At 40.2% G+C, this 24,763-nt stretch overlaps 2 protein-coding genes across 3 annotated transcripts in view; both read right to left on the bottom strand.

Moving 5' to 3' along the window:
- ccdc40 (coiled-coil domain 40 molecular ruler complex subunit) overlaps positions 1-9,558 on the bottom strand; it is a gene marked incomplete at its 5' end in the record, with an annotated part of 30,601 nt that extends 21,043 nt beyond the window's left edge. The window contains 7 exons of the mRNA XM_084566866.1: positions 5,779-5,901; positions 6,009-6,166; positions 6,681-6,900; positions 7,337-7,420; positions 7,631-7,761; positions 8,280-8,373; positions 9,427-9,558. Coding sequence (XP_084422992.1) covers positions 5,779-5,901; positions 6,009-6,166; positions 6,681-6,900; positions 7,337-7,420; positions 7,631-7,761; positions 8,280-8,373; positions 9,427-9,558 — 942 coding nt within the window. The remainder of the gene's footprint in view (positions 1-5,778; positions 5,902-6,008; positions 6,167-6,680; positions 6,901-7,336; positions 7,421-7,630; positions 7,762-8,279; positions 8,374-9,426) is intronic.
- A 2,463-nt stretch (positions 9,559-12,021) lies between these two features.
- Positions 12,022-24,763, bottom strand: part of LOC311495821 (testis-expressed protein 2-like) — a 90,498-nt gene continuing 77,756 nt past the window's right edge. For both annotated transcript variants that reach the window (XM_084555436.1, XM_084555435.1), the window contains exons 11-13: positions 14,553-14,762; positions 14,125-14,245; positions 12,022-13,841 (exon numbers count right to left, since the gene is read on the bottom strand). In XM_084555436.1, the coding sequence (XP_084411562.1) occupies positions 13,659-13,841; positions 14,125-14,245; positions 14,553-14,762 (514 nt within the window). In that variant the 3' untranslated portion in view covers positions 12,022-13,658. The remainder of the gene's footprint in view (positions 13,842-14,124; positions 14,246-14,552; positions 14,763-24,763) is intronic.

Here is a 24,763-nt window from a genome sequence, read left to right on the forward strand (position 1 = left end):
GATCTTCTACCAGTCTGTTGTGGCCAGCACACTTTTCTCTGCTGTGGTCTGCTGGGGGAACAGCATTACAGCCAGCGACGCCAACAGACTGAACAAACTGATCAGGAGGGCTGGCTCTATCATTGGCTGCAGACAGGACACGTTTGAATCGGTGGTGGAGAGGAGGACTCTGAACAAACTGTTATCAATCATAGATAACCCCGACCACCCTCTCCACCACACAATAGACAGACAACGGAGCACCTTCTCCAGAAGGCTCAGACAACTTCGTTGTCTCAAAGAATGCTACAGGAAATCTTTCCTGCCCCAAGCCATCAGTCTGTACAACTCCTCATCTATGTGTGACAGATGACACTCTGGACTTTTGTTTTTCTTGCACATTTGCACATCGTTGTTTGGTTATTGGTTGTAAATTTTAAATCTTACCTAAATTCAGTACACCTCATCTATCAACTCTGCTTGCTTCCCTGTTCCCTTGACTCACTCTGCTTGGCTCCCTGCTGCATAACCTTCTTGTGTGTGTGTGTGTGTGTGTGTGTGTGTGTGTGTGTGGGTGTGTGTGTGTGTGTGTGTGTGTGTGTGTGTGCGTGCGTGCGTGCGTGTGTGTGTGAGAGAGAGAAACTGATTTGAGTCAGTCAAATCAAGATAATATTGTGCTGTCATAACCTGTAATCTCAAATGCTATGTTGTCCGAGACCAATTTTCCTTCACTGGTCAAATGAATCAGGAGATAATTTTACTTTATGAATGTTGTAAAACGTCATTGATCAACATCTTTGCCAATAGATTAAGTGACTCTAGGTAATATGAAAGGTGCCACTCACAGTGATATTTCCACCCATAATTAGACCACACTCCCTGCAGACCACCAGCCCCTCACACTCTCCTCCACTGATGTTCGCACAGCATTGAGCTGGATCAACCCACGCAAGACTGCGGGACAAGAGGGCATTCCTGTAGGTGGTGGGCAAACTGGTGTGGGTCCAGTGTGGGTGGGAGGGAGACCTTCAGGTGTGCAATGACCAGTCGCTCGAAGCACTTCATGATGATGGGGGTGAGTGCGACGAGGGACAGGTTGAAAATGTCCGTGAAGATCCTGGTGAGCTCACCAGCTCACTCCCTCCCACCCACACTGGACCCACTCCAGTTTGCCTACAGCAGCACGAGGAGCATAGTGCTCACACACCTTGACAACAATGACACATATGCACGACTGCTGTTTGGCGGCTTCAGCTCAGCATTCAACACTGTCATCCCCTCCAAGTTAATCACCAAACTTGGAAACCTGGGTACTAACACCTTCCTCTGCAACTGGATCATGGATTTTCTGACCAACAGACAAACATGTGAGGTCAGGCCGCACTTGCTCCACCATTGTCACATGCAACACTGGTGTGCCACAAGGCAGTGTGCTGAGCTCTTTTCTCTACTCCCTCTTCACCCACGACTGCAGACCTGTGCATGGATCCAACTCCAAGAAGAAGCACGCATGACCCCATTCACATCAACGGGATGGCCGTCAAGCATGTCTCCGGCTTCAAGTTCCTGGGGACCTACATCTCGGAGGACCTGTCCTGGACCACCAACACCTCCAGCCTGGTCAAGAAAGCTCACCAGCGGCTCTTCTTCCTGAGGACACTTTGCGGTCCTCTGTCGTGGGGCGCAAAGGACTTCAGCAGGTGTAGAAAACTGCCCAGCGCATCACAGGAACGCCATTCCCTGCCATTGAGGACATCCAGATGAAGCGCTGCCTGCTTCGAGCTCACGGCATTCTTAAGGACTCCTCCCACACGACACGACAAGGACCAGCAGACTAAGGAATAGCTTTTTCCCCAGAGCTCTGAGCCCCCCCAATTCCACCAATTCACTCACACCCCTCCACTCCTTACGCACAATACGCAGAGAAACGAAACTGACTTAAAATAACCAAAATATTGCTAAACTGGTGACGTGACCTTTCCTTTTTTATCTACAGTTTCCTCTCGCGCTGTCGCACTCATATTCTCCTTTCACTCCACGCCGGTTTTTTTTTTTGTTGCTGTTGTTGTTGTTGTTGATGCCATCTAGCTAAGCTGGGCTGCGATAGGTCGAGTGGCTAAAGCCCTTCCTCTGCCTTCATCCCCCAGAATGACTTACAGTTCTGGCTCGGGGTTTTCTTCCTTTTTCTCAAAAGGAGCTCAAGTGAAATTATCGAACATTCTATCGAACGTATTTTCTATTGATATTGATCACGTGTCTATCGCGATAGATATGTTTTATCGCCCAGCCCTAGCACACACACACTTTTAAACAACCTATTTGCACAGCACTATGTACCGAATAATGCACTAGTTTAGTAACATTAGGTAGCTACTGCTTATTATTTATGTGCTGTTTAATGCTCACTTTATCTGTATTCTGTATCGCCTAATTTATCATCTGCCCATCTCCTTTATTGTAAATTATGTTATAGTTCCTGTTTAAAGGTGACATAGAATGATTGAACGGGGTATTTATCCTTGATCTGTGATGTGACATGTAGACAACAAAATTTTGGTTGGGTCTGTAATGCCTTAGAAGCTTCCTAAAAACCTCTCTCAGAAAGCTATATTAGGGTGGGGGATTTTAAACGCGTGGTTTTGCACCTATTTGGCGCCCCTTCGGGCTTAACTGGCAACCTCATTATGAAATGCAAGCACTTGACGCTGATTGGCTGCATTTGCTGCCACTTGTTACCCTAGCAGGGGAGGTCAACCAGAGGCTAGTTGAGAGCAATAGACGAAACTCTTAATGTTGAACACAATAAACGGAGTAGATAAAGACATTAAAAAGCTACTATTCCGCTGTCCCGATGGTAACGCTAACGTTACAAATCAAGCCTGGTGTGTTAGTCACCTGTGCTAAGTTATGGTTGATGCTAACGTTACTCTAAAGTGCGAACAGTAGTCTTACACAAACCAAAACGAATATTCTATTTTAACGTTTTAAAAACAATCTAACAACAACTTGATACTTACAGTTTGTACTGGTTGTTGAGGATGATTTGATAGCAAAGTTGGAACTGCTCCGCTACATAGCATCAAGCGCTGAGAGAAGCCGGCTTGAAATTGTCCCAGGTTTGTAAAACTGTCAGAGGTGAAATGGGCTGAGCAAAGTAGCAGTCTGTGGTTGAATGTAGTTGGAATCCGATTATAAATGAACAGCAGCCACGCATCTCGTGCATTTCTTTCGGTGGGAATGTAATGGAAAGTTTGCACACCGCTTGCACAGCCTGGAAGAGCACACCTCGGAACGCGACTTGCCATTTCGCCTTGAACTCCGCAAGCACTGCTGCAATGTACTTCCCGTTGGAGGCGAGAGGGCGGATGTATGCAAATTATTTTGAAGGGGAGGGAATTGAATGAGAGTGGGGGGGCAGTGAGATACATGTTACGTAATATGTATCCGTTGTTCAGATTGGGCCATTTTCTGGCTGACATTTCTAAAGGAGGAATTTCTATGAAACGGAGATGTTCAGAATGTCTAGCACTTTTCGTATGTTCGTGAATGCGGGCAGACTACCGTTATTCAACTAAGACAAGGTAAAAACGTTTTTTCATTCTCTGTCACCTTTAAAGTCTACTTACATTTAATGCACAAATCCATCCGTATAATATGTTCGTAGTACCTCAGTCAATCATTGTGTATATCTTGCTCACTCACCTGTATGTACAGTTGAAACCAGATGTTTACATACACTGTGTTAAAAGACACAAACATTTTTTCCTCACTGTCTGAAGTTAAATCAGACTAAACCTCTCCTGTTTTAGGTCAGTTAGGATTACTTAAATTATTTCTATTTGCTAAATGCCACAATAATGAGAGAGAGAATTCCTTAGAGAATCTTTCATTACTTTCTTCAAAGTCAGAAGTTTACATACATTTCCTTAGTACTTGGTAGCATTGCCTTGAAACTGTATGACTTGGGTCAAACGTTTTGGATATGCTTCCACAAGCTTCTCGCAATAGTCTGCTGGAATTCTGGTCCATTCCTCCTGACAGAACTTGTGTAACTGAGTGAGGGTTGTAGGCCACCTCACTCGCACACGCCTTTTCAGATCTGCCCACAAATTTTCTATGGGACTGAGATTGGGGCTTTGTGATGGCCACTCCAAAACATTGATTTTGTTGTCCTTAAGCCACTTTGTAACTACTTTGGCAGTATGCTTAGGCTCATTGTCCATTTGGAAGACCCATTTGCGCCCAAGCTTTTACTTCCTGGCTGATGTCTTGAGATGTTGCTTCAATATTTCCACATAATGTTCTTTCCTCATGATGCCATCTATTTTATGAAGTGCACCAGTTCCTCCTGCGGCAAAATAGCCCCACAACATGATGCTACCACCCCCATACTTCACAGTTGGAATGGTGTTCTCAGGCTTACAGGCTTCCCCCTTTTTCCTCCAAATGTAACGATGGTCATAATGGCCAAACAGTTTCATCAGATCACAGGACATGTCTCCAGAAATTAAGGTCTTCGTCCCTGTGTGCATTTGCAAACTGTAATCTGGCTTTTTTATGTTGCTTTTGGAGAAATGGCTTCTTCCTCGCTGAGTGGCCTTTCAGCCCATGTCGGTACAGGACTCGTTTCTCTGTGGAGAATGACACTCTCTTACCAGCTTCATCCATCATCTTGACAAGGTCTTTAGCTTTTGTTTTGGGGTTGATTTGCACGTTTTGGACCAAAACGTTCATCTCTGGGACATAGAACCCGTCTCCTTCCTAAGCGGTATGATGGCTGGACATTCCCATGGTGTCTATACTTGCGTTCGAACAGATGAACGTGGCACCTTCTAGCATCTGGAAATTGTGCCCAAGGATGAACCAGTCTTGTGGAGCACCACAATTCTCTTCCTTATATCTTGGCTGATTTCTTTTGATTTTCCCATGATGTCAAACAAGGAAGCAGTGTGTTTGAGGTGTATCCTTAAAATACATCCACAGGTGTGCCTCCAATTAACTCAAATGTTGTCTGTTAACCTATCAGAAGTTTCCAAACCCATGACATCATCATCAGGGCTTTCCTTCATTGTTTAAAGACATAGTAATCTTTGCGTATGTAAACTTGTGACTTTGAAGAAAGTAATGAAAAATTCTCTAAGAAATTCGCTCTCTCATTATTGTGGCATTTAGCAAATAATAATAATTTTAGTAATCCTAACTGACCTAAAACAGGATAGGTTTAGTCTGATTTAACTTCAGACAGTGAGAACAAAATGTTTATGTGTCTTTTAACACACTGTATGTAAACATCTGGTTTCAATTGTATGGTCTCACCTGTACATAGGTTTTCATTTGTAAATATTGTCCATATGCCATAAAAACAACCTGTACGATACCGCTTATATATCATACTGTTTATTCTACATGCACTTAGTGCTTATTGCACTTCTGGTTAGATGCTAAACTGCATTTCATTGCTCTGTACCTGTACATGTATAATGCCAATAAAGTTGAATCTAATCTAATCTAAATTAGATATTTACTTTAGGAGTTGGTGGAGGTCACGGTAGTGCTAAAAGTGACTAAGTGAGTCTAAGATTTGTAATGTGGCCAGGAAAACAACTCCAAAAGACAGCTGGTCTGTATCCACTGGATGTGTAATTATAGTTTGCTAACATGTTAGTCATGTAAATTTTGTAAGGAAAGAATTTGTAAGTGGCCAAAAAATATATAATTGCAGCTGTTTGTAGTATTAACAACTGCACTAGTTTCTAGAAACATTTTTGAGCATACAGGTGGATACTGTCTCACAGTTACCTCAGACAGGACCTCTTTGGCTGCCTGTGTCTCCCGTTCTTGAGCACTGATTTGGGCCTCATACAAGGCTTTCTGCTGTGTCAGCTGCTCCATCACTCTTGTAAGGCGCTCCACATACAAATCCTGATGAAACAGGTGTTTTCTAATCAATAACAGTAACCTAGTAAATGATACTATAAAATGCAATCTAAACTTTGAAAGATCTGATGTTTTGATTGTGTCTTGTCTACCTGCTTCAGTTTCTGGTCTTCTGCCTGAGTCTTCTCAATTTCCACTTTGCATCTGGCATTATTCATGGTTTTGGCTTTAGAATGAAGATCGTCACTGACTCCTTGCGCAAAGACAAGGTGCAGCATCACATTGTCTAACTCTGCCTGTAGCTGAGACACTAGGAGAAGATAGAGGAGTCAACATTAACAAAACCTCTTCAATTTAGAATATGAACTGGCACTGACACTGGCACTGTCTTACTGCGGCTCAAACAACATTGGTAAATCAGTTTACATTTACTTTTAACCATTTGTGCGCACACATTTAAACTTGAGCTATTGATCTAATGAAATTGATAAAGTCAGATCGTGACACACTAACATCTTGACCCATGTGTTTCAGTCCACAGAACTTCATCAAAAATGTCATCAGTGTATTTGCAGCTGTGTCACTATTCAGATGACTGCGTTACCATCACACAAGTAAAAACTGCTCTAACTTCTGACAGCTCTAATACAATATACAATATACCTCTTTGCCTGGGTGTGATTGCACAAATGTACTGTCGCTCTAACACCCTAATAAATAAAGTCCTATCTTATCTTATTTTATCTTGCTGACTAATACTGTGCAGGAGTAAAATAATTTCCTTGATAACAACACATGATCACCTAATGACAAGTCACGCTCACCATTGGCTTTAGCTCCCCTGTCCTGACTGGTGATGCTGGAATATCGTGTCTTTGTGGCCTTCAGCTGATCCTGGGCTTGCCAATGTTTGGCTTCAGACTGTGACTTGGTTTTGTGACAGTCTTCCAGTCTGTTCTGCAGTCTGGCCAGCTGCTCCTGTACCCTGAACATCTCAATACCTACCTCCTGTATGTGGCAGGCATCTCCCTCCTCTTTTGCCATCTGGGGCAGCATGAAAATAGCACAACGACGAATGAAAAAACAATTTAAGACTATGATTTTAACACCTGTGCATTCTTTGTCACAGATACAGTATGTTCATGGATGTTGTCATTTTATACTGAATAAATTGTGTATTTACAGCACTGAAGACAAATGCCAAAGTAAGTGTGTGAGGGTGGATCTGAAGATCATCAGTCGGGATGTATCGGATGTCAGGCGGCTGAATGTTCCAGAGAGGTCTGAAAGTGCATGAATGTGTATAAATGATGGAGAGATTGAGATATGATGGAGCTTGGTTGGGAAGGGCCTTCAAAGTTAAGTTAGCATCTTGTAAGCCATAAAGAATTCCCAGGGTAATGTGTATGTGTGTTCAAGTAGAGGAAATAAGAACAGAAAATGGCAGAAAAAAATATTTGTTGACAGAAAAGTAGCCAACCTTTTCCTTCAGTCCCAGGTTAATCCTCTCCAGCTGTTGGCTGAGCTGGATGCTCAGAGCATCTTGTTGCCTTCTGACCAGTGGCTGCCAACAAATTGAAAGAAGTATCAATGAAATGGAAGATATATAATGCTGATGAACTCTTTTGACAGTACTGTGCGTGAATGGAATCACATTCAGCTCTGTGCAGACTACTTCTTAGTGTTACCAGTGTCTACTCTTTGAGGAGAAGTAAGACATAATCTACTTTTAATCATTATTGATTGCATAAATATTGGAGGATAAGACACCGACATGTTCAGGGTCAAGAACTATGAACTCCTCTTCCTCATGTTTGTTTTCTGGCAGTGGCTCCTGATCCTCTTCTGATTTGTTGAGGTTGGAAAGCTGAGGTGTCTCCAAGACCAGAGCAACATTTTCTTCCACTGAAATACACACAAAATAAAATGCATTATTTCTAAATAAGATAAAATTATATAATATTGACTTGGAAGTATTTCATGTTAATCTTGGTCTTCAAAATCAATGTATGTGTTTAGCTTCTGCATACATTTCTATTGCCATGTTAAGAAAAATAAGGTATAATAACATTTATTTTGTTACTTTTGGACAACAAAGTTTTCTGTACTCAGCTTAATTAAGGATAATACTTTTCCTTGAATTATTCAATGTATGTCACTTAAAGGCTGTCAGATTGTTGAACAGTGGAAGAATTTACAGATTACTACAATAATGTCTCCAACAATGTGTATTGTATTGGACTAAATCTTGTGTATGAAGTCCATGCAGGTATGTAGTATCCTTTAGGCATGGAGAGTCTGATCACAAGGATTTCACTACTTATATATTTCTGTGTGAATTTCCACAGTAAATGCCTGTGATATGTTGTGTCATGCTGTGTTGCTTTGTTGTCAGTCTCATAGTATTTGTGTGCGTGACTTACATAAGTTTGCGGCTGCAGGGGAATGTTCGTATGCCATACTCAGGTCACTGTAAGGCTGCAGGAAGGGGAAATCTGACTGTGGTGCTGACTGATCCTGTGAGCCACAGAGGAACCATGTATAAAGGTCCTTGACAGATTAGAGATACATTAACATGAAAGAAAATTAAAATATTTTTTCCATAAGTAGTAACAAAAGGCAGAGAGGAAACACTTACTCTCCAGCAGAGGTGGCAAAAGTATTCACATTCTGTACTTAAGTAAAAATACGGATATTTGTGTAAAAAAAATACTCTGGTAAAAGTAATAGTCTCATTCAACTCCTCAAACTATAGGCTCTGAAATGTATTTAAGTAAAAAGTAAAAATAATTTTGCCATTAATGAAACAATTAATCCATAGATAATTATGCAAAATGAAAAAGGCTCTAGCAGAACAATCTAGACTGAACTTACCAGAAGTCCTGCATGAGCATCTGGAAAGTTTTTAATAATAAACTGAGGGTTATTGGGTTGTTGTTTTTAAACCGAGAGATAGCTATCAAAACGATGTGTTCCCATAGCATTGCTAACGTAAAATGGCTTCCAAAAAATCCTCAAAAAGCTGATGCAACAGGCACCAAACCATCAAACCATACCATTTTTTTTTTTTTCTTTTCAGATTAGACTGGGCAGCGGGGACTTTCAGTATTAGTGTCTTTATTTATGCTTGAACGATAAACAAGCCTCCAGTCACTAGGTGGCAGCAGAGCTCAAACTAATCAACAGGCTGCCTGTTCAACCCAGTAGAAGTAAACAGGCATACCGGTGTACAGAGTTGACGTAGGGTATCGGAGAGTATTTTTTTCTTTATAACTGTGCATGTGCACAGATCGACTTCTTACTAAATATGACGCGACTGGTCTAATTCTAGACTCAGTTTGTCAGTCCCCTGTGAATTTACATCGATTGATAACAGGCACCTTCAGCATCAGGTCAACAGGTATCGCCAACAGGCCGGTCATTTTGTGAGCAAATGTAGGGAGCAAAAGTAAAAAGTCGTCAGAAAATAAATACTCAAGCAAAGTACAGATACCTGTAAAATCGACTTAAGTACAGCAACGAAGTATTTGTACTTCGTTATGTCCCACCTCAGCTGTCCAGATATCATACCTGTAGAGCAGGTGGGACAGTCGCACCACTGTCCTCTGCTGCTTTGTTACTGCCATCCTGCAGACTGTTGCCTTTCTCTCTTTGGCTGGAGCTTCCCTCCCTTCCCTCCTCATCCCCTCCTGTACTCTGCATCGGATCTGAGGAGCGCAACAAGTATTCTGAAGTAGGTAGCCTACATTAACATATTTCACATGTTTTCTTTTACCAAATTAATTTTTATTTATATTTTTATTTAGTTAGCTTTTGTTTGTTTTATGCGGATGTCACAGAAAATACAAATCCCTCAAAGTCAGAATCAACAACACGTAGCTTGCTTAGTGCTTAACTGAACAATCACAACAGTGGATGCTAACTTTTGCATTGCTATCAATCTTTGAAAAAAGTACAATATGTCTTAATACAAAATAATAACAATATCCTTTTATTTTGACCCCATACTCACCACCTTCGTACGATCGCCGACAAACCAGCCAACTGGCGTTGCTAGGCAACAGTCAACTTCTATTGGAGGAGCCTGCGCAGTGCTCGTAATGTCAGACCGGATGTTGTGGTTAATAGATAGCTATTCAAAAAAGTCGTGTTTTGTGTTTTGAACCACCTATTTTAGACCGCTAAGGCAATAATATCAACAGTTAATGTAATTTAAAAGACTTTACACCGTACGTTTATAACAGCTACAATCGCTTTAGAAATACTTTATAGAAATCCTATAAAAAATAATGCTTAGAAATTTAACCGCCATAATAATACATAGCAAACATAATCTCGTGATATGAAACACTGGTAGAAACAATTCTGATCCTTAGCACTTTCTTTTTACTTCTAATAATTCTGAATAACCTGACACCGTAGCAGTTTATTTTGAAACTTCATGAATACTTCCTCCATCACTACAAATACCTCTAAACAGGGACGGACTGGCCATCAGGCATACCGAGAATTTTCCTGGTGGGCCGACGTGCTATTTGGGCCGACAGTCCCAAAACTTTTTTTAAATTTACATATTGGTCTGACCGGCCCATAAAACTAGATCAGGTGCCCAATTGACACTGGGCTGGCCCAAGCACATTGTTAAACACCAGCCCCTTTCGATTTGGTACTGCTTGCGTAGGATTGCACTCGGCAAAATAAATAAATAAATAAAGTCAGCGCAAGAGTTTGTTTCCTAACCACCGACCCTTTACACACGCTGGTCTGTGGCCCATTGACTGACACGGAGCTGGCCCAATCATATCATGAAACACTTCCTCCTTTGGCTCGGTGCGCCGGTGTGCAGTGCAATACCTATTAGCGTAACGTTATCTGTTAGGATCTTTTGAGACCGAGAGAGAAACTGTAAAAGAAAAGAAAAAAAACAACAACTTGTTCTTCAAGCGTCTCTTCTTCACTGGTGTAGAAGACCGGTGGAAGCGTGCACGAGGCGGCGTCTGCATTACAGACGCTATCTAGTGGCCAACTGTGTCATTACAACTGATTCAGTGCCGCAGAGGACACATTTTTATAATTTTCAGAAATTATTAAGGGCCACTTCGAGTGAGGTCGCAGGACCCCGGGCCGCCAGTTGCCCATCCCCGATGTAGCCTAGTAGAACATGCGGTAAGCTGGACTGCTTTACGGGAGTTGCAAGGACCCTGTTGTATTCGTATCGTTTATTATTATTATTATTTGGGCCCGAGCAACAAAGTGCAGGGACCCAATGGGGCTATGCAACGGAGCCATTTGTCTCTGGTGGGTTGTCGGTCTGTGTGTGTGTCTGTGTGAAGCTGTTTTAACATACTTTGATGCCACAGAAAGAATACATTCAAAACAGCCGTCACAGATGATGTGCTCTGAAAAATATTCAACTGCACGGACTATGCATCATGCCATAGTGCATTGTTACACCCGTGTATCCCCTAAGACCTGCAGTAACACCACAGTTGCCGGTCCCTGACGGGCGCGGGGTATGAGGGCCGTTCAATGCTGCTCGCAGCTTTAATTCTAGGTATATTTGTAAATGTAAAGCCACCACTCTGACTAACATGAAAAGTGAGTTAGCAGGCAGCATTCTGATTTCGTTATTAGGCTATTGATTGTTTAACTAGTAGGCCTAAGCTACTTTTTAGGCCTGGAAAAAAAAAATTAGTTTGGTGCAGTTTTTATGTAGCCAAAAGACAATGTAGGCTAATGAAAGAAAATTACGGATACTGCTTTAAGATTCATTACTGTGATGGAGTGGTGGAGTATACATTTTTGTAGTGTTAATAAATGACATTTTTTAATGTGTTTTAATGTGTCCACTCTCACCGATTCTCCTTAACTCATTTCATGGCTTAAGGTACGTGGTTTTAAAGAGTTGTACAGTTGGTATACACGTTAAGAGACCAAAAAGACTGAAAAAGCGTGCGTTATCGAATGTGGTGGGCGGGTCTGGTCCAAATTGCCAGGTCCGATTTTTTGTCCCTGTCCACGCCTGCCTTAGACTGGCCTCAATAGAATACCCCTTTCAGTCAAAAAGCAAATTAACAAGCAATATTTACACCTGCAATTCAGAATACAGAAGCTGAAGCAAAAAAAAAAAAAAAAGAAAAGATTTTAACTGATAGATTTATTTTGCTTTATAAATAAGGCAGATACACATCATCACTGATTTAAGCCTTAAAATTACATGGACATTTTAAAAAGTCATTATTAATTCACAGATAGAAATCATGTCATGATCTTCGTATTTCACCAAAAATCTTATTCTGTTTATACCAAAAAAAACCAAAAAAAAAACCCTGAAACCTTAACCAACTTCATGTAGTCATTCAACAATACATAACACAAAAAAACAGCACATATAGGAAAAAAGTGATCATACAGACCAAAGATTAATTTTGTGTTACAGTGTTTTAGTATCCAAAGAGATGAAATGAAAACAACATATCCTGTAAACAATGTTAATGCATTTATTGGAGCTCAACTGTAAATATCTCCTCACTATGCTGTATTAATACAGGATATGTACCTAGGCAGATTCAGTACTGCAGGCTTAATCAAGGTTTTTGGTTTAAGATTTATAATATGGGTACAAATATGAGTCCTATAGATAATGCTTTACATTCTTGGCAATATATAAGGTACGTACCTTAACTTCACTCAAGTGCTGTTACACTACACTGAAGTGTACGTACAATATGGTGGGTAGAGTATTTTAAAGCACTGTGACATATCAGAATTGGTCATGTTCACTTCCAACATCATCATCATCAACACTAATACCATAATGTACAAGTGATCCACAGATAAATACACCACCCTGTATTCCCTAAACATACTGACCAAGTGAAAGATATGAAAAAGAAAACAGTTTACTAATTTTTGTGAAATCATTTGCATACCCCAGACCCAACGTGACTGGGTCAAAACTGTCTTCACAGAATAACAATTGGAACCAAATATATCCATACATACATTCAAATACAGAGGCCTCGAGAGAGACTTTTCATCATACATACACTTTCATATCAAAGACGATCATTCTAACACATGTCACTTTTATGTCATTGTATAGAACGGTATTTGTCATAATGGATTTACATAGTGATTGACAAGTTTTCTTCCATTGTGTATGTTTGCCCTTGAGCATGTCCATAAGACATACATATCGGCATGAGTGGCATAAAGAGAGGGGTTTGGCAATTCAATGTCTGATCACAGCACAAAGAAATACTGTTAGATAACACCTGTTCAAAATTTCTGATAGAAAGCCACTTAAAGGTTTTAATGTTTAATGGTGAATAAACATCCAGTATCTGAGCTTTTCAAATGTACTCTTTTACCTGATTCAATATTAAAAAAAATAAAAATTCTATAGATCTACTTGCTGCAGCTCTAGGACCCTACCATGCTCCATCTCTTGTCATTTGCGGGCTGTAAGGTATCTGGTGAATACTTCCACATCGACATATTCATAGGAAATAATATATATATATCAATAGATTCCCATTTATTAAATTAACCCAACCCCACTTATGAGCAAAACGTGACTCCGTTCATATTTCAGCTTCCGTTCAGTAGGTTCTTGTTATTACATAAACCCTTCAAAGACAATTCTTCTTCTCCGCTGGCATGAGAAATACTACTGACTACCTCGTTCCTGTACAATTCATGCGCTCTCTTTTATGTTAAGTGAGAGGGCGCCTTCTTACGGGAATGTGTTACAGTAGTGCCAGACATAATGACTTTGGCTCCAGTTCCCATTTTGAGACTTAATAAGATTTAGGAAACACTGTAAACAATCTTCTTGACTGGCTGGTGCTCTCCATGTCTGGCTGAGATGGTTCTGGGTCCAGTAAGGAGCCAACTAGGGGTCCACCAGCTGTGCGTGGATCCATGGCAGAATGCATGATAGTCAGCCACACATCGTCCATGTTTGGCATTACAAGGATTTTCTAAAAGAGGGCAGAAAAAAACAGAAAGAATGAGAATGGTGTGTTAAATATTTGGTAATCTTGACAGATTTTTGACACCTACTGTACAGTGAACCATATGAACATGATAGGCAGTGTGCAAATATCTCTTACAGGATCAGGGTTGTATTGTAAAGATGCTAAATGTATTTTTGGTGGTGATTTGTTTGTCAATTAACAACAAATAAACAAAATATTTACTGTGTTTTTTTGGCTGCGCTACATTGTAGTTGAATTACAGAAACAATGTTATTATTATCAATACCTGGAATTCCTGGTCCAGTTTTTTCTCTATCCAGTCTGTAACATGAGCCAAGGTGACTTCTCTTTCTCCCAGTTTAGGTCGAGCCTTCAGTTCTAGGTGAGGTGGAGTCCTAAAGCCATACCTACCAAAAAAATAAATAAAAAAATCATGAAGACCCTTCAATAAAACATGCTGTTGCATAGTAGGATTTAAGAAATCCTTATTGTATATGTATTCAGTGAATAATTTACACCAAGAAACCAGGGTCACACAAGAGGAAACTGTGCAAAGTAGTCGTCTTAAAGACCTTTGTTTGCACCAGACTTATGTGGGTGTGAAAGTGCCATCTCTGACGAAAATGTGACAATTCATCCTTTTGACAAACAAGGTAATTTAATCTGCGCAGCATTCAGTAGACTGTGAAGAAGAAAAACTACTCGTTAACATACCATATCCTGTCAGTGGGAGGAGGGGGTATGTTGACAGACAGCGTTCCTTGGAGCTGCTGCAACTCCACTGTGAGCAAAAGTGGCGTATTGGACACTTCCTCCATCTTCTTTTTGATGAACTCTGTCTCTGTGGCCTTCTGAAAGTATTTGGACTTGGTAATCTTATCCACAAACCGCATGATCTTGCTTGGTTTATGTCCTCCGACCAAACTGTGAAAGAATGAGTTAAACTTACTTGACAGTGAAGTGATAGTTATAATTAGCCATGTGTTAAACCTATAGAAGTCAGGCAGTAATGTGTTGTTTCTCAGTTCAAATAATTCTCAGTCACTACTTGCAATGAGACCTTTGTAACAGGCCTATTTCATAAGATATAGCTTTTGTCTCTTTTACATAGATAAATATGTAAAAAATAAACATTTATAAAACAAGTTTAGTTTAAAGGGGAAATGAAGCACTCCATCACTTTATCAGCATTTAATAAATGGTGTAGTGAAAGATACATTTAGTGAAAACATAGTGAAATACACTGCCTGGCCATAAAAAAAAAAAGGCGCCACCAGAAAAAAAGGTCACACACACCTTTAGCTTTGATTACAGCACGCATTTGCTATGGCATTGTTTTCAATAAGATTCTGCAATTTCACAAGATTTATTTCCATCTGCTGTTGCATTAATTTTTCACAAAGATCTTGAATTGATGATGTGAGAGTCTGACCACTGCGCAAAGCTTTCTCCAGCACATCCCAAAGATAATCAATGGGGTTAAGGTCTGGACTCTGTGGTGGCCAATCCATGTGTGAAAATGATGTCTCATGCTCCCTGAATCACTCTTTCACAATTTGAGCCTGATGAATCCTGGACTGTCATCTTGGAATACGCCCGTCCCATCAGGGAAGAAAAAAAATCCATTAATGGAATAACCTTGTCATTCAGTATATTCAGGTAGTCAGCTGATCTCATTATTTGGGCACATAATGTTGCTGAACCAAGACCTGACCAACTGTAGCAACCCCAGATCATAACACTGCCCCCACGGGCTTGTACAGTAAGCACTAGGCATGATGGGTGCATCACTTCATCTGCCTCTCTTCTTACCCTGATACACCCATCATTCTGGAACAGGGTAAATCTGGACTCATCAGACCACATGACATTCTTCCATTGCTCCAGAGTCCAATTTTTATGCTCTCTAGCAAATTGTTTTCTGGTTAGCCTCACTGATTAATGGTTTTGTTAAGGCTACACAGCTGTTCATTCCCAATCCCTTGAGTTCCCTTTGCATTGTACGTGTGGAAATGCTCTTATTTTCACTATTAAACATGGTCCTGAGTTCTAGTGGTGATTTTCTGCAATTTGATTTCACTAAACGTTTAAGTGTTCGCTGATCACGATCAATCAAGTTTTTTTTCCAGCCACATTTCTCCTTTGAAGACGATGGTTCCCCACTATACTTCCAGTTTTTAATAATGTGTTGGACAGTTTTTAACTCAGTTTTAGTAGTTTCTGCAATCTCCTTAGATGTTTTCTTTGCTTGATGCATTGCCAATGATTTGACCCTTCGCAAACAGACTAACCTCTTTTCCCCGACCACAGGATATGTCTTTCGACAAAAACAGCCATTCCAAATAAAACGTCAGCAGCTGTAAGAATGATTTTCGCAACACAGTGGAAGACAGATACATTTTTTCCACTATGTTCTAAAACTGAGATTTGTTACATTTAAATACATGTAGAGAAATAGACAAAGAGACGTGTACATACATTATATAAAAATATACATATATACTTAGTCTGTACGCATTTTTACCAAAAATATTCACATGCTCTGTCTAATACCTTTTGAAGAGTGCTCTGCCTGTTAGTTAGGGGTCCATGCAACGAAGTTGCAGGATCACTATTGATTTTGTTGCATTTTTTTTAGGGTTCCATGCAAAACGTTGCAGGATCTCTATTGATCTTGCTGCGATTTTTATTCTTCTGTTTCTGCTTAGCTAAAAGTGTCTGCCCATGACAAACTGCAAGGGCAAAAGGCATCAAAGTTGGTAACTTGGTAGAAGTCCTAGCGTTCCACTTTGCCAAGGTGTCAATACACATGCATACAGCTAGGTGGCGCTATAATAAGCCACTTTACGTTTTGGCTCATATCTCGAGAACCTTGAGCCCTGGAAACAAAATTCTTTCTCCCTCTGATTCCCTACATAGCCCTGGTTCTAATGGACTAGGCCACGCCCTTTTCTGCCTGCCATTTTTTTCCACCATTTTGAAAAAATTACACCTCAAAGCAAAATTAACTCCTCCTAGCCTGTTCATCCAATTCTCACCAAACTTGGCATGTATCATTTATGGACAAAGATAATGAAAAGTTCTCAAAAGAACTTTAGCAAGGGTATTGATTACAAAGTTAATGGCTAATTAATTTTTACCGCATGGCACGGTATAATTCCAAAGCTAATATTTTGTGAAGTATATATACAAAAGCAACATTTCAATATCTCAAAAACTGAAATAGCTAGCTTCATGAAATTTGTCATACACAATCTGTAACATATTGCGTTTGAAGTATTCACCTAATCTTTATGAAACTTAGCAACTGTCATTATAATATACTTGCGTACAATCATGCTGAGTTTCGTGAAATTCGGGCTCGAGGGGGTGCTACAATGACTACATATTTATATCTCACAAACCACCACAGTAAACTGCTTGAAATTTGACAATAATAATTTGTGGATGACTCCTTTCAAGCCCACCAAGTTTCCTGCAGTACGGTCTATTTTTTATATATTTATATTTGTCTATATTTTTTTCCACTGACTCAAGGGTAGTACATTTTAAATCTGATCCCACACAAAAACTAATAACACATTAAAGACAATATTTTAGATAATCTTGGTCACGTCCAAGTCTGATTTAAAAAAAATTCTCTAGCCCCTCCACATTAGTTTTATGGAAAATAACAAATTTTTGTGTTTTTTCATGAATAATAACAGTGACTTTAAGCAATCAAACTGGCATTTAAAGGGTTAAAAATCCTCAAAATAATTGAATGTTTGGTAGTTTTGAAAAGTGCTTTGTGGTTTAAGAGATTTATGCAGGAAAAAGCAGCACCAATATTTTGTTATCGTACTAGTGCTATTCCCGGGTCCGGAATTGCCTGTTATCATCATCCGGGGTCTGTGATTGACCTACACACCCCGGATGATGTCGTCTCTGAGCGCTGCGCACACCCGTGACAGTCAGCGTGTTTACCTGTAATTTGCTACTGCTAGTTTTTTGCAACATGGCTGAATATTTTTCGATATTATTCAAAAGTAAGTACTACAGTAAAACAGTAGTAACTGCAAATTCCTTAACACACAAGGTGTAATGTACACCGAGAAAAACAGAATAAAATACAGATTGTAATATAGAATAAAATATAGACCGTAAAACTCCAGTGTAAACTTAGAGGGGGGGTAGTTTGTATATATACACACATTTACAGTATTAAGCAGCTATGTGAGTAAAGTGCAGTGGTGCAGTGGTGTTTAAGTCCGGTTAAGGCTCAGAGTTGAGCAGGCGGATGGCATGTGGGTAGAAACTCTTCTTCAGCCTCTCAGTCTTTGTCCTCAGGCATCGGAAACGCCGACCTAGTTTCTTCCGTTTCTCAGCCACGCCAAATCTTTCCTTACCATAATCGTAAATGAGATCTCCCATTTTCTTCAACTTGTTCTCTGCCGTCCCTTTAAGCCTACCTAGCGCACTAGCCCCATCGTTATTTTCTGCTGCACCTGTCTATTTAACCCTTGGTTTCTGACCACTAATTTTCTCCCTCTTTAGCTGGCTGGCCTCTCTGTCCGCCTCAGTGCTTGTACCTGCCTGAACGTTCGGGGTGCTCATGTTCTGTGAAATGTGGATTATTTCCTGTTGTTGGACTTCAACCGACTGACTTAATGCACTTCTTAAGAAGTATGCATTCAGCATGACTGCATGATATACCTGGCTTGATGCCTCCTTTGTTTGCCGTAAATGGTGACGGACCCGGCGACGTAAAACGTGGGTAAAGTGACACGTCGTAAAACTTATGGGTAAAAAGGAAAGACGTTAAAGTTCTAAATGAAATGAAGGAAATGTTAAATGATGGAAGAGAGGAAGGAAGAAAGGGAGAAGAAAAGGGATAAGGAAAAATATGAAAAATAAATAAAAGGATCTAAAAGGAATAGGACTTTGTTTTGTTTTCTGTTTTTGTTTTTGAAATTATTGTTAAAGCTTAGCTTAAGCTAAATAATAGGCAGTTATCTACTTTACGACTATGATAATGGTGGTGATGATTCTCCCTACAACTCTAATTTACTTTCTCTTTACCAAGACTGCTTTTTTTTTTTTTTTTTTTTTTCTCTCTTCCATTGGTTGTTATTATCATGAGCCAAGCAGACCAGGCAGTGAGCTGTGAGGAGTAACACGGCCTGTGAACGTGCCTTATGCTTCCCCTGCTTTCTGTTTTGTATGTGTACGTCCATCTGTATGTGTGTGTGTGTGTATATGTTCTTAGTTTGTGTCTCACTCGGCTCTATCGCCGCCTCCCCCCAATGCTCACCAGTCACTACCTCCATCATTGCGATGATGCTCTGTGTGCATTCCTACTGCCAGATTTTGCGCATACTTATTCAGTTATCTTGGAATAATGAAGTGTGCTAAAGGGCTGCATGTTATTCATCTGAACATTAGGAGCTTGCCATCTAAAATTGATTTATTGAGAGCCTGGCTTACCTATAATAAACCCCATGGCATCACTCTGTCTGAAACTTGGCTAAACAGCAATATTCCTGATGATGAAGCTAAACTTGACAATTATGTTCTATTTAGGAACGATAGAGGCTCAAGAGGTGGGGGCCTCTTAACATATGTATCCTCAACTTTGACTGTTGAACCTATTCTTCCAAATGAGAATCCCCTGCATTTTGAAGCCCTTTTCGTGAAAATAATTTTTCATGAAAATAAACAACTAATCATTGGAAATATTTATAAACCCCCATCTGCTCCAGCAGAAACTACTGATTGTATTTTGTCTACTATTAATTCTTTAGACTGCACCAGTGAAAAGATCATATTAGGTGGCTTCAATTCTAATTGGCTGGATCGCTCCTCTCAAAAAGATCGCAATCTCTTTAATAGTATAAATCTAACACAACTCATAACTGAACCCACTAGAGTCGGTCCCAGTTCTTCTTCTTTGCTTGACTGGATTTTAGTCTCACATCCTGGTAGAATTTTACAATCTGGGGTTTTACCTGACTCTTTTAGTGACCACTCTATGGTTTTTTGTATTTGGAAAATCAAAATACCTCATCTTCCTTCTAAATTGATTAAAGTAAGACACTTTCATAAAATGAACCCTGAACACTTCATTCAGGACATATTAAATATAAATTGGGAGAGATTTCAATTAATTCCAACTGTTGAAGATGCTTGGAATTTCTTTTATACCGAGTTTGTCGAGATTATCGACAAGCATGCTCCTTGGATATCAGTTAGGGTCAAAGGCAGACATCTACCTTGGATCAAGGGAGATCTCATACACTTATTCAAACAAAGAGACAAGGCTTGGAAAAAATACCGTAAAACGAAGGATCCTGCTGACTGGAATGCTTATAGGGAGTTACGGAATAAATGTAAAACTAACACAAGAAATGCAAAGGCAAATTATTATAAGGACTGCTTATCAACTGATTTTAAGAATCCAAAGAAATTCTGGAAGGGAATCAATAGTATAACCAATAAATCCACAAAAAGCCCTACAATGCATATTAGATTAAACAATCAAACTGTGTGTGAACCTTTATTAATTGCAGAGGCATTCAGTGAGCACTTTTCCACTATTGGCAGCTCTCTGTCTGGTTACACTTACTCTGGTCTCACATCGACTAGGTGTGGCAGCTCCTTTTGCTTTAAAACTATCTCTCCAACTGACGTTCAGCGGGTTATTGATAATTTAAACTCTGGATGCAGTGCTGGTCCAGATGGTTTGGAAATTAAGTTCTTTAAGATTGCCTCTCAAGTTTTGTCATTTCCACTAGCTGACTTATTCAATTTATCCTTCGCAACTTGTGAAACACCCTCTTCATGGAAAAGTGCTAGATTAACCCCTCTTCATAAGGGAGGTGACACCTCAGACATAGATAATTATAGACCAATTTCGATTATCAATAGCATAACAAAAATATTTGAAAAATTAATATTTAATCAATTATCTACATATCTTACAGACTATAATATACTATCTCCATACCAATCAGGTTATCGACCTAGCCATTCAACCACCACTGCTCTTTTAAAATTTACAAATGACATACTGTCAGCAGCTGACAGCAATATGCCTACAGGTGCTATATTTATTGACCTTTCAAAAGCATTTGATATGGTTGATCATTATCTTCTTCTGAGACAAATTGTATGCTATTGGTCTCTCTACTAACTCTTTATTATTTTTTAATTCATTTCTTCATCATAGAAGTCAGTGTGTTTCTGTTCTGGGAAGTCAGTCAGATTTTAAGATCATTGATAAAGGTGTTCCACAGGGCTCCTCCCTAGGTCCTCTGTTGTTCTCGATCTTTATTAACGATCTCCCTCAAATCTGTTCTGACTGCCAACTTCATTTATATGCAGATGACACTGTATTATACTCTTCCAGCTCTGATATCTCACAAATTCAACATTCTCTACAATCTGATTTCAATCTGGTTCAAAGATGGTTTTCTTCAAACAAGCTTCTCTTGAACAAAAGGAAATCATATAATATGTTGTTTTGCACTCGACCTGATCCTTCGCTGTTAAATAACTGGTCCATTAGCCTTCTTGATGGAACATCAATTGAAAAAGTTGAAGAATTTAAATATCTAGGCCTCTGGCTTGATTCCCAGCTATCTTTTAAATTTCATATTAATTCAATCACCAAGAAAATATTTAGTTGTCTGAAATCACTTTATCGTTCTGTTGACTGCTTCTCACAAGAAGTCCGGAAAAGAATTATAACACAATTAATTTTCCCAATACTGGACTATGCTGATGTGATCTATGGTAACACCTTTGAATCAAATCTCCGTCCTCTTAATGTAGTATATAATAGTCTCTGTAGATTTGTGCTCAGGTGTCCTTATAGAACCCATCACTGTCTAATGTATGAGTCCTTGAACTGGCCTGCCCCCAAGTCCAGAAGGCAACTCCATTGGTTAACACTTATTTTCAAATGTATTCATTTTAATTTCCCTTCATATTTGAAAGAACTTTTAATCCCTTTTAGTTCTCAGTATAGCCTACGGCATACGGACCATTTGTTTCTAGTTACACCTAGAATCAGCAAAGAAATTGGTCGTCGGGCATTCAAATTTAAAGCTCCATCAGATTGGAACAACCTTCCTTCCTCACTTAGGTCGTTGACTTCTTTTCATATCTTCAAATCATCTTTAATTACGCATTTTCAAATATCCTGCTCTTGTTTCTGATCTGTCTTAACTTTTCTCTCTAGGACTCACTCTACTCATACTTGTTTTCCTTTTGTCTACTGTACTGTAAATATGTGTGCATTTGTGTACAATTATGTACCTTATACCTTACGTGTGCATAACAAATGTATTTATTTGTGTGTATAGTATGCCTATGTGTACAAATTTACTTCTATTTCTCGCAGAGGGATTTATTTATTTCTCTGATCGTACCCTGTTTGTGTAATACGGGCTGGTGGAGGTGGAGATGGGGGGTTAGCTTTGGGGAGCATTGTTGGAGTGTGTGTGGGTATGTGAGTGTGTGAGTGTCTTTGTGTTTATGTGTTTTGGAATCATGTTTAGTACTTACTTTTTAGCCTATCATCTTTGTACTGTTTGTCATTATTGTAAGGACCCCCTCGAAAATGAGATGGTGCATCTCAAGGGGCTATCCTTGAAATAAAGAATAAAGAAAGAATAAAGAAAGTACAGTGGCTTGCAAAAGTATTCATACCCCTTGAACTTTTCCACATTTTGTCACATTACGACCACAAACATGAACATATTTTATTGGAATTTTATGAGAAAGACTGACACAGAGTGGCACACAATTGTGAAGTACAAAGAAAATTATACATGATTTTATTTATTTTTTTTACAAACAAAAAAACTGAAAAGTGCGGTGTGTAAAAGCATTCATCCCCCTTTTCTCTGAGTGCAACCAATTGCCTTCAGAAGTCACCTGACGATTGCTGAATGACCGAATGTTGACCTAATGACTAAATAGAGTCCACCTGTGTGTATCTCAGTACAAACACAGCTGTTCTGTGACGGCCTCAGAGGTTTGTTAAGAGAATACTGGGGAGAAAACAGCATCATGAAGTCCAAGGAACATACCAGACAGGTCAGATAATGTTGCGGAGAAGTTTAAAGCAGGGTTAGGCTATAAAAAAGGTTTCTCAAGCTTTGAACATCTCACGGAGCACTGTTCAATCCATCATCCGGAAATGGAAAGAGTATAGCACAACTGCAAACCTACCAAGACACAGCTGTCCACCTAAACTTACAGGCTGAACAGGGAGAGCATTGATCAGAGATGCAGCCAAGAGGCCCATGGTGACTCTGGACGAACTGCAGAGGTCCACAGCTCAGGTGGGGGAATCTGTCCACAGGACAACTATTGGCCATGCACTGCACAAATCTGGCCCTTTTGGAAGAGTGGCAAGAAAAAAGCCATTGTTAAAAGAAAACCACAAGAAGTGCCGTTTGATGTTTGCCAGAAGCTATGTGGAGGACACAGCAAACATCTGGCAGAAGGTGCTCTGGTCAGATGAGCCCAAAATTGAACTTTTTGGCCTGAATGCAAAAACTAACACTGCACATCACTCTGAACACACCATCCCCCCTGTCAAACATGGTGGTGGCAGCATCATGTTCTGGGGGTGCTTCTCTTTGGCAGGGACAGGGAAGATAGTCAGAGTTGATGGGAAGATGGATGGAGCCAAATACAGCGCAATCTTGGAAGAAAACCTGTTGGAGTCTGCAAAAGACTTGAGACTGGGGCGGAGGTTCACCTTTCAGGAAGACAACGACCCTAAACATAAAGCCAGGGCAACAATGGAATGGTTTAAAACAAAACATATTCATGTGTTGGAATGGCCCAGTCAAAGTCCACACCTAAGTCCAACTGAGAATCTGTAGTAAAATCGGAAAACAGCCATTCACAAACGCTCTCCATCTAATCTGACTGAGCTGACTGAGGCGTTTTGCAAAGAAGAATGGGCAAAATTTGCAGTCTCTAGATGTGCAAGGTTGGTAGAGACATACATCAAAAGACTTGCAGCTGTAATTTCAGCAAAAGGCGGTTCCACAAAGTATTGACTCAGGGGGGCTGAATACTTTTGCACACTGCACTTTTCAGTTTTTTATTTGTAAAAAAATATTAAAATCATGTATAATTTTCTTTGTACTTCACAATTGTGTGCCACTCTGTGTCAGTCTTTCTCATAAAATTCCAATAAAATATATTCATGTTTGTGGTCGTAATGTGACAAAATGTGGAAAAGTTCAAGGGGTATGAATACTTTTGCAAGCCACTGTAGATATCAATGTGGGGTCCCTGTGTTACTCCCTTGATGGATTCTGAGGCCCTTTACCGTTGTTACCTTTTGCCAGCCACACACACAAACCTGCTGCTTCTTCCCATCTCCATCTGAATTAGTGGCTTCCAACAACATGCTTTGCCTACTCAGTGTCAAGTTCGTTCCAGAGTCAAAAACCGTATCAGTCAAAGGTGAGTCATCTTCCGCCCCTGCTCTCGCAGACTCTAGGGGTATTTTATCGATATTTACATTTGTAGCGAAGTGGGGTGTAGCCCACGGCTTATTAAAGCCTGGGCTACTGCCACAATGAGCTGCTAACCCATTGTAGCCCCGGCGGGGACTGTTCCCTCCTGTCAGCTGTCTTTCCATTCTGTCACTAAGTCTTTCCCTAACAGTGTTGGGTATAGTACTCGTACTCGTACTCGTCGTCTTCCGCTTATCCGGGTCCGGGTCGCGGGGGCAACAGCTTCAGCAGGGAAGCCCAGACAGCCCTCTCCCCAGCCACTTCAGCCAGGTCCTCCGAAGGAACCCCCAGGCGTTCCCAGGCCAGACGAGAGATATAATCCCTCCATCGTATCCTGGGTCGGCCTCGAGGTCTCCTACCGGTGGGACATGCCCGAAATACCCCGAGATACTTGAACTCCTC

This window comes from Chelon labrosus (assembly GCF_963514085.1).
Source record: "Chelon labrosus genome assembly, chromosome: 2".
NCBI lineage: Eukaryota > Metazoa > Chordata > Actinopteri > Mugiliformes > Mugilidae > Chelon > Chelon labrosus.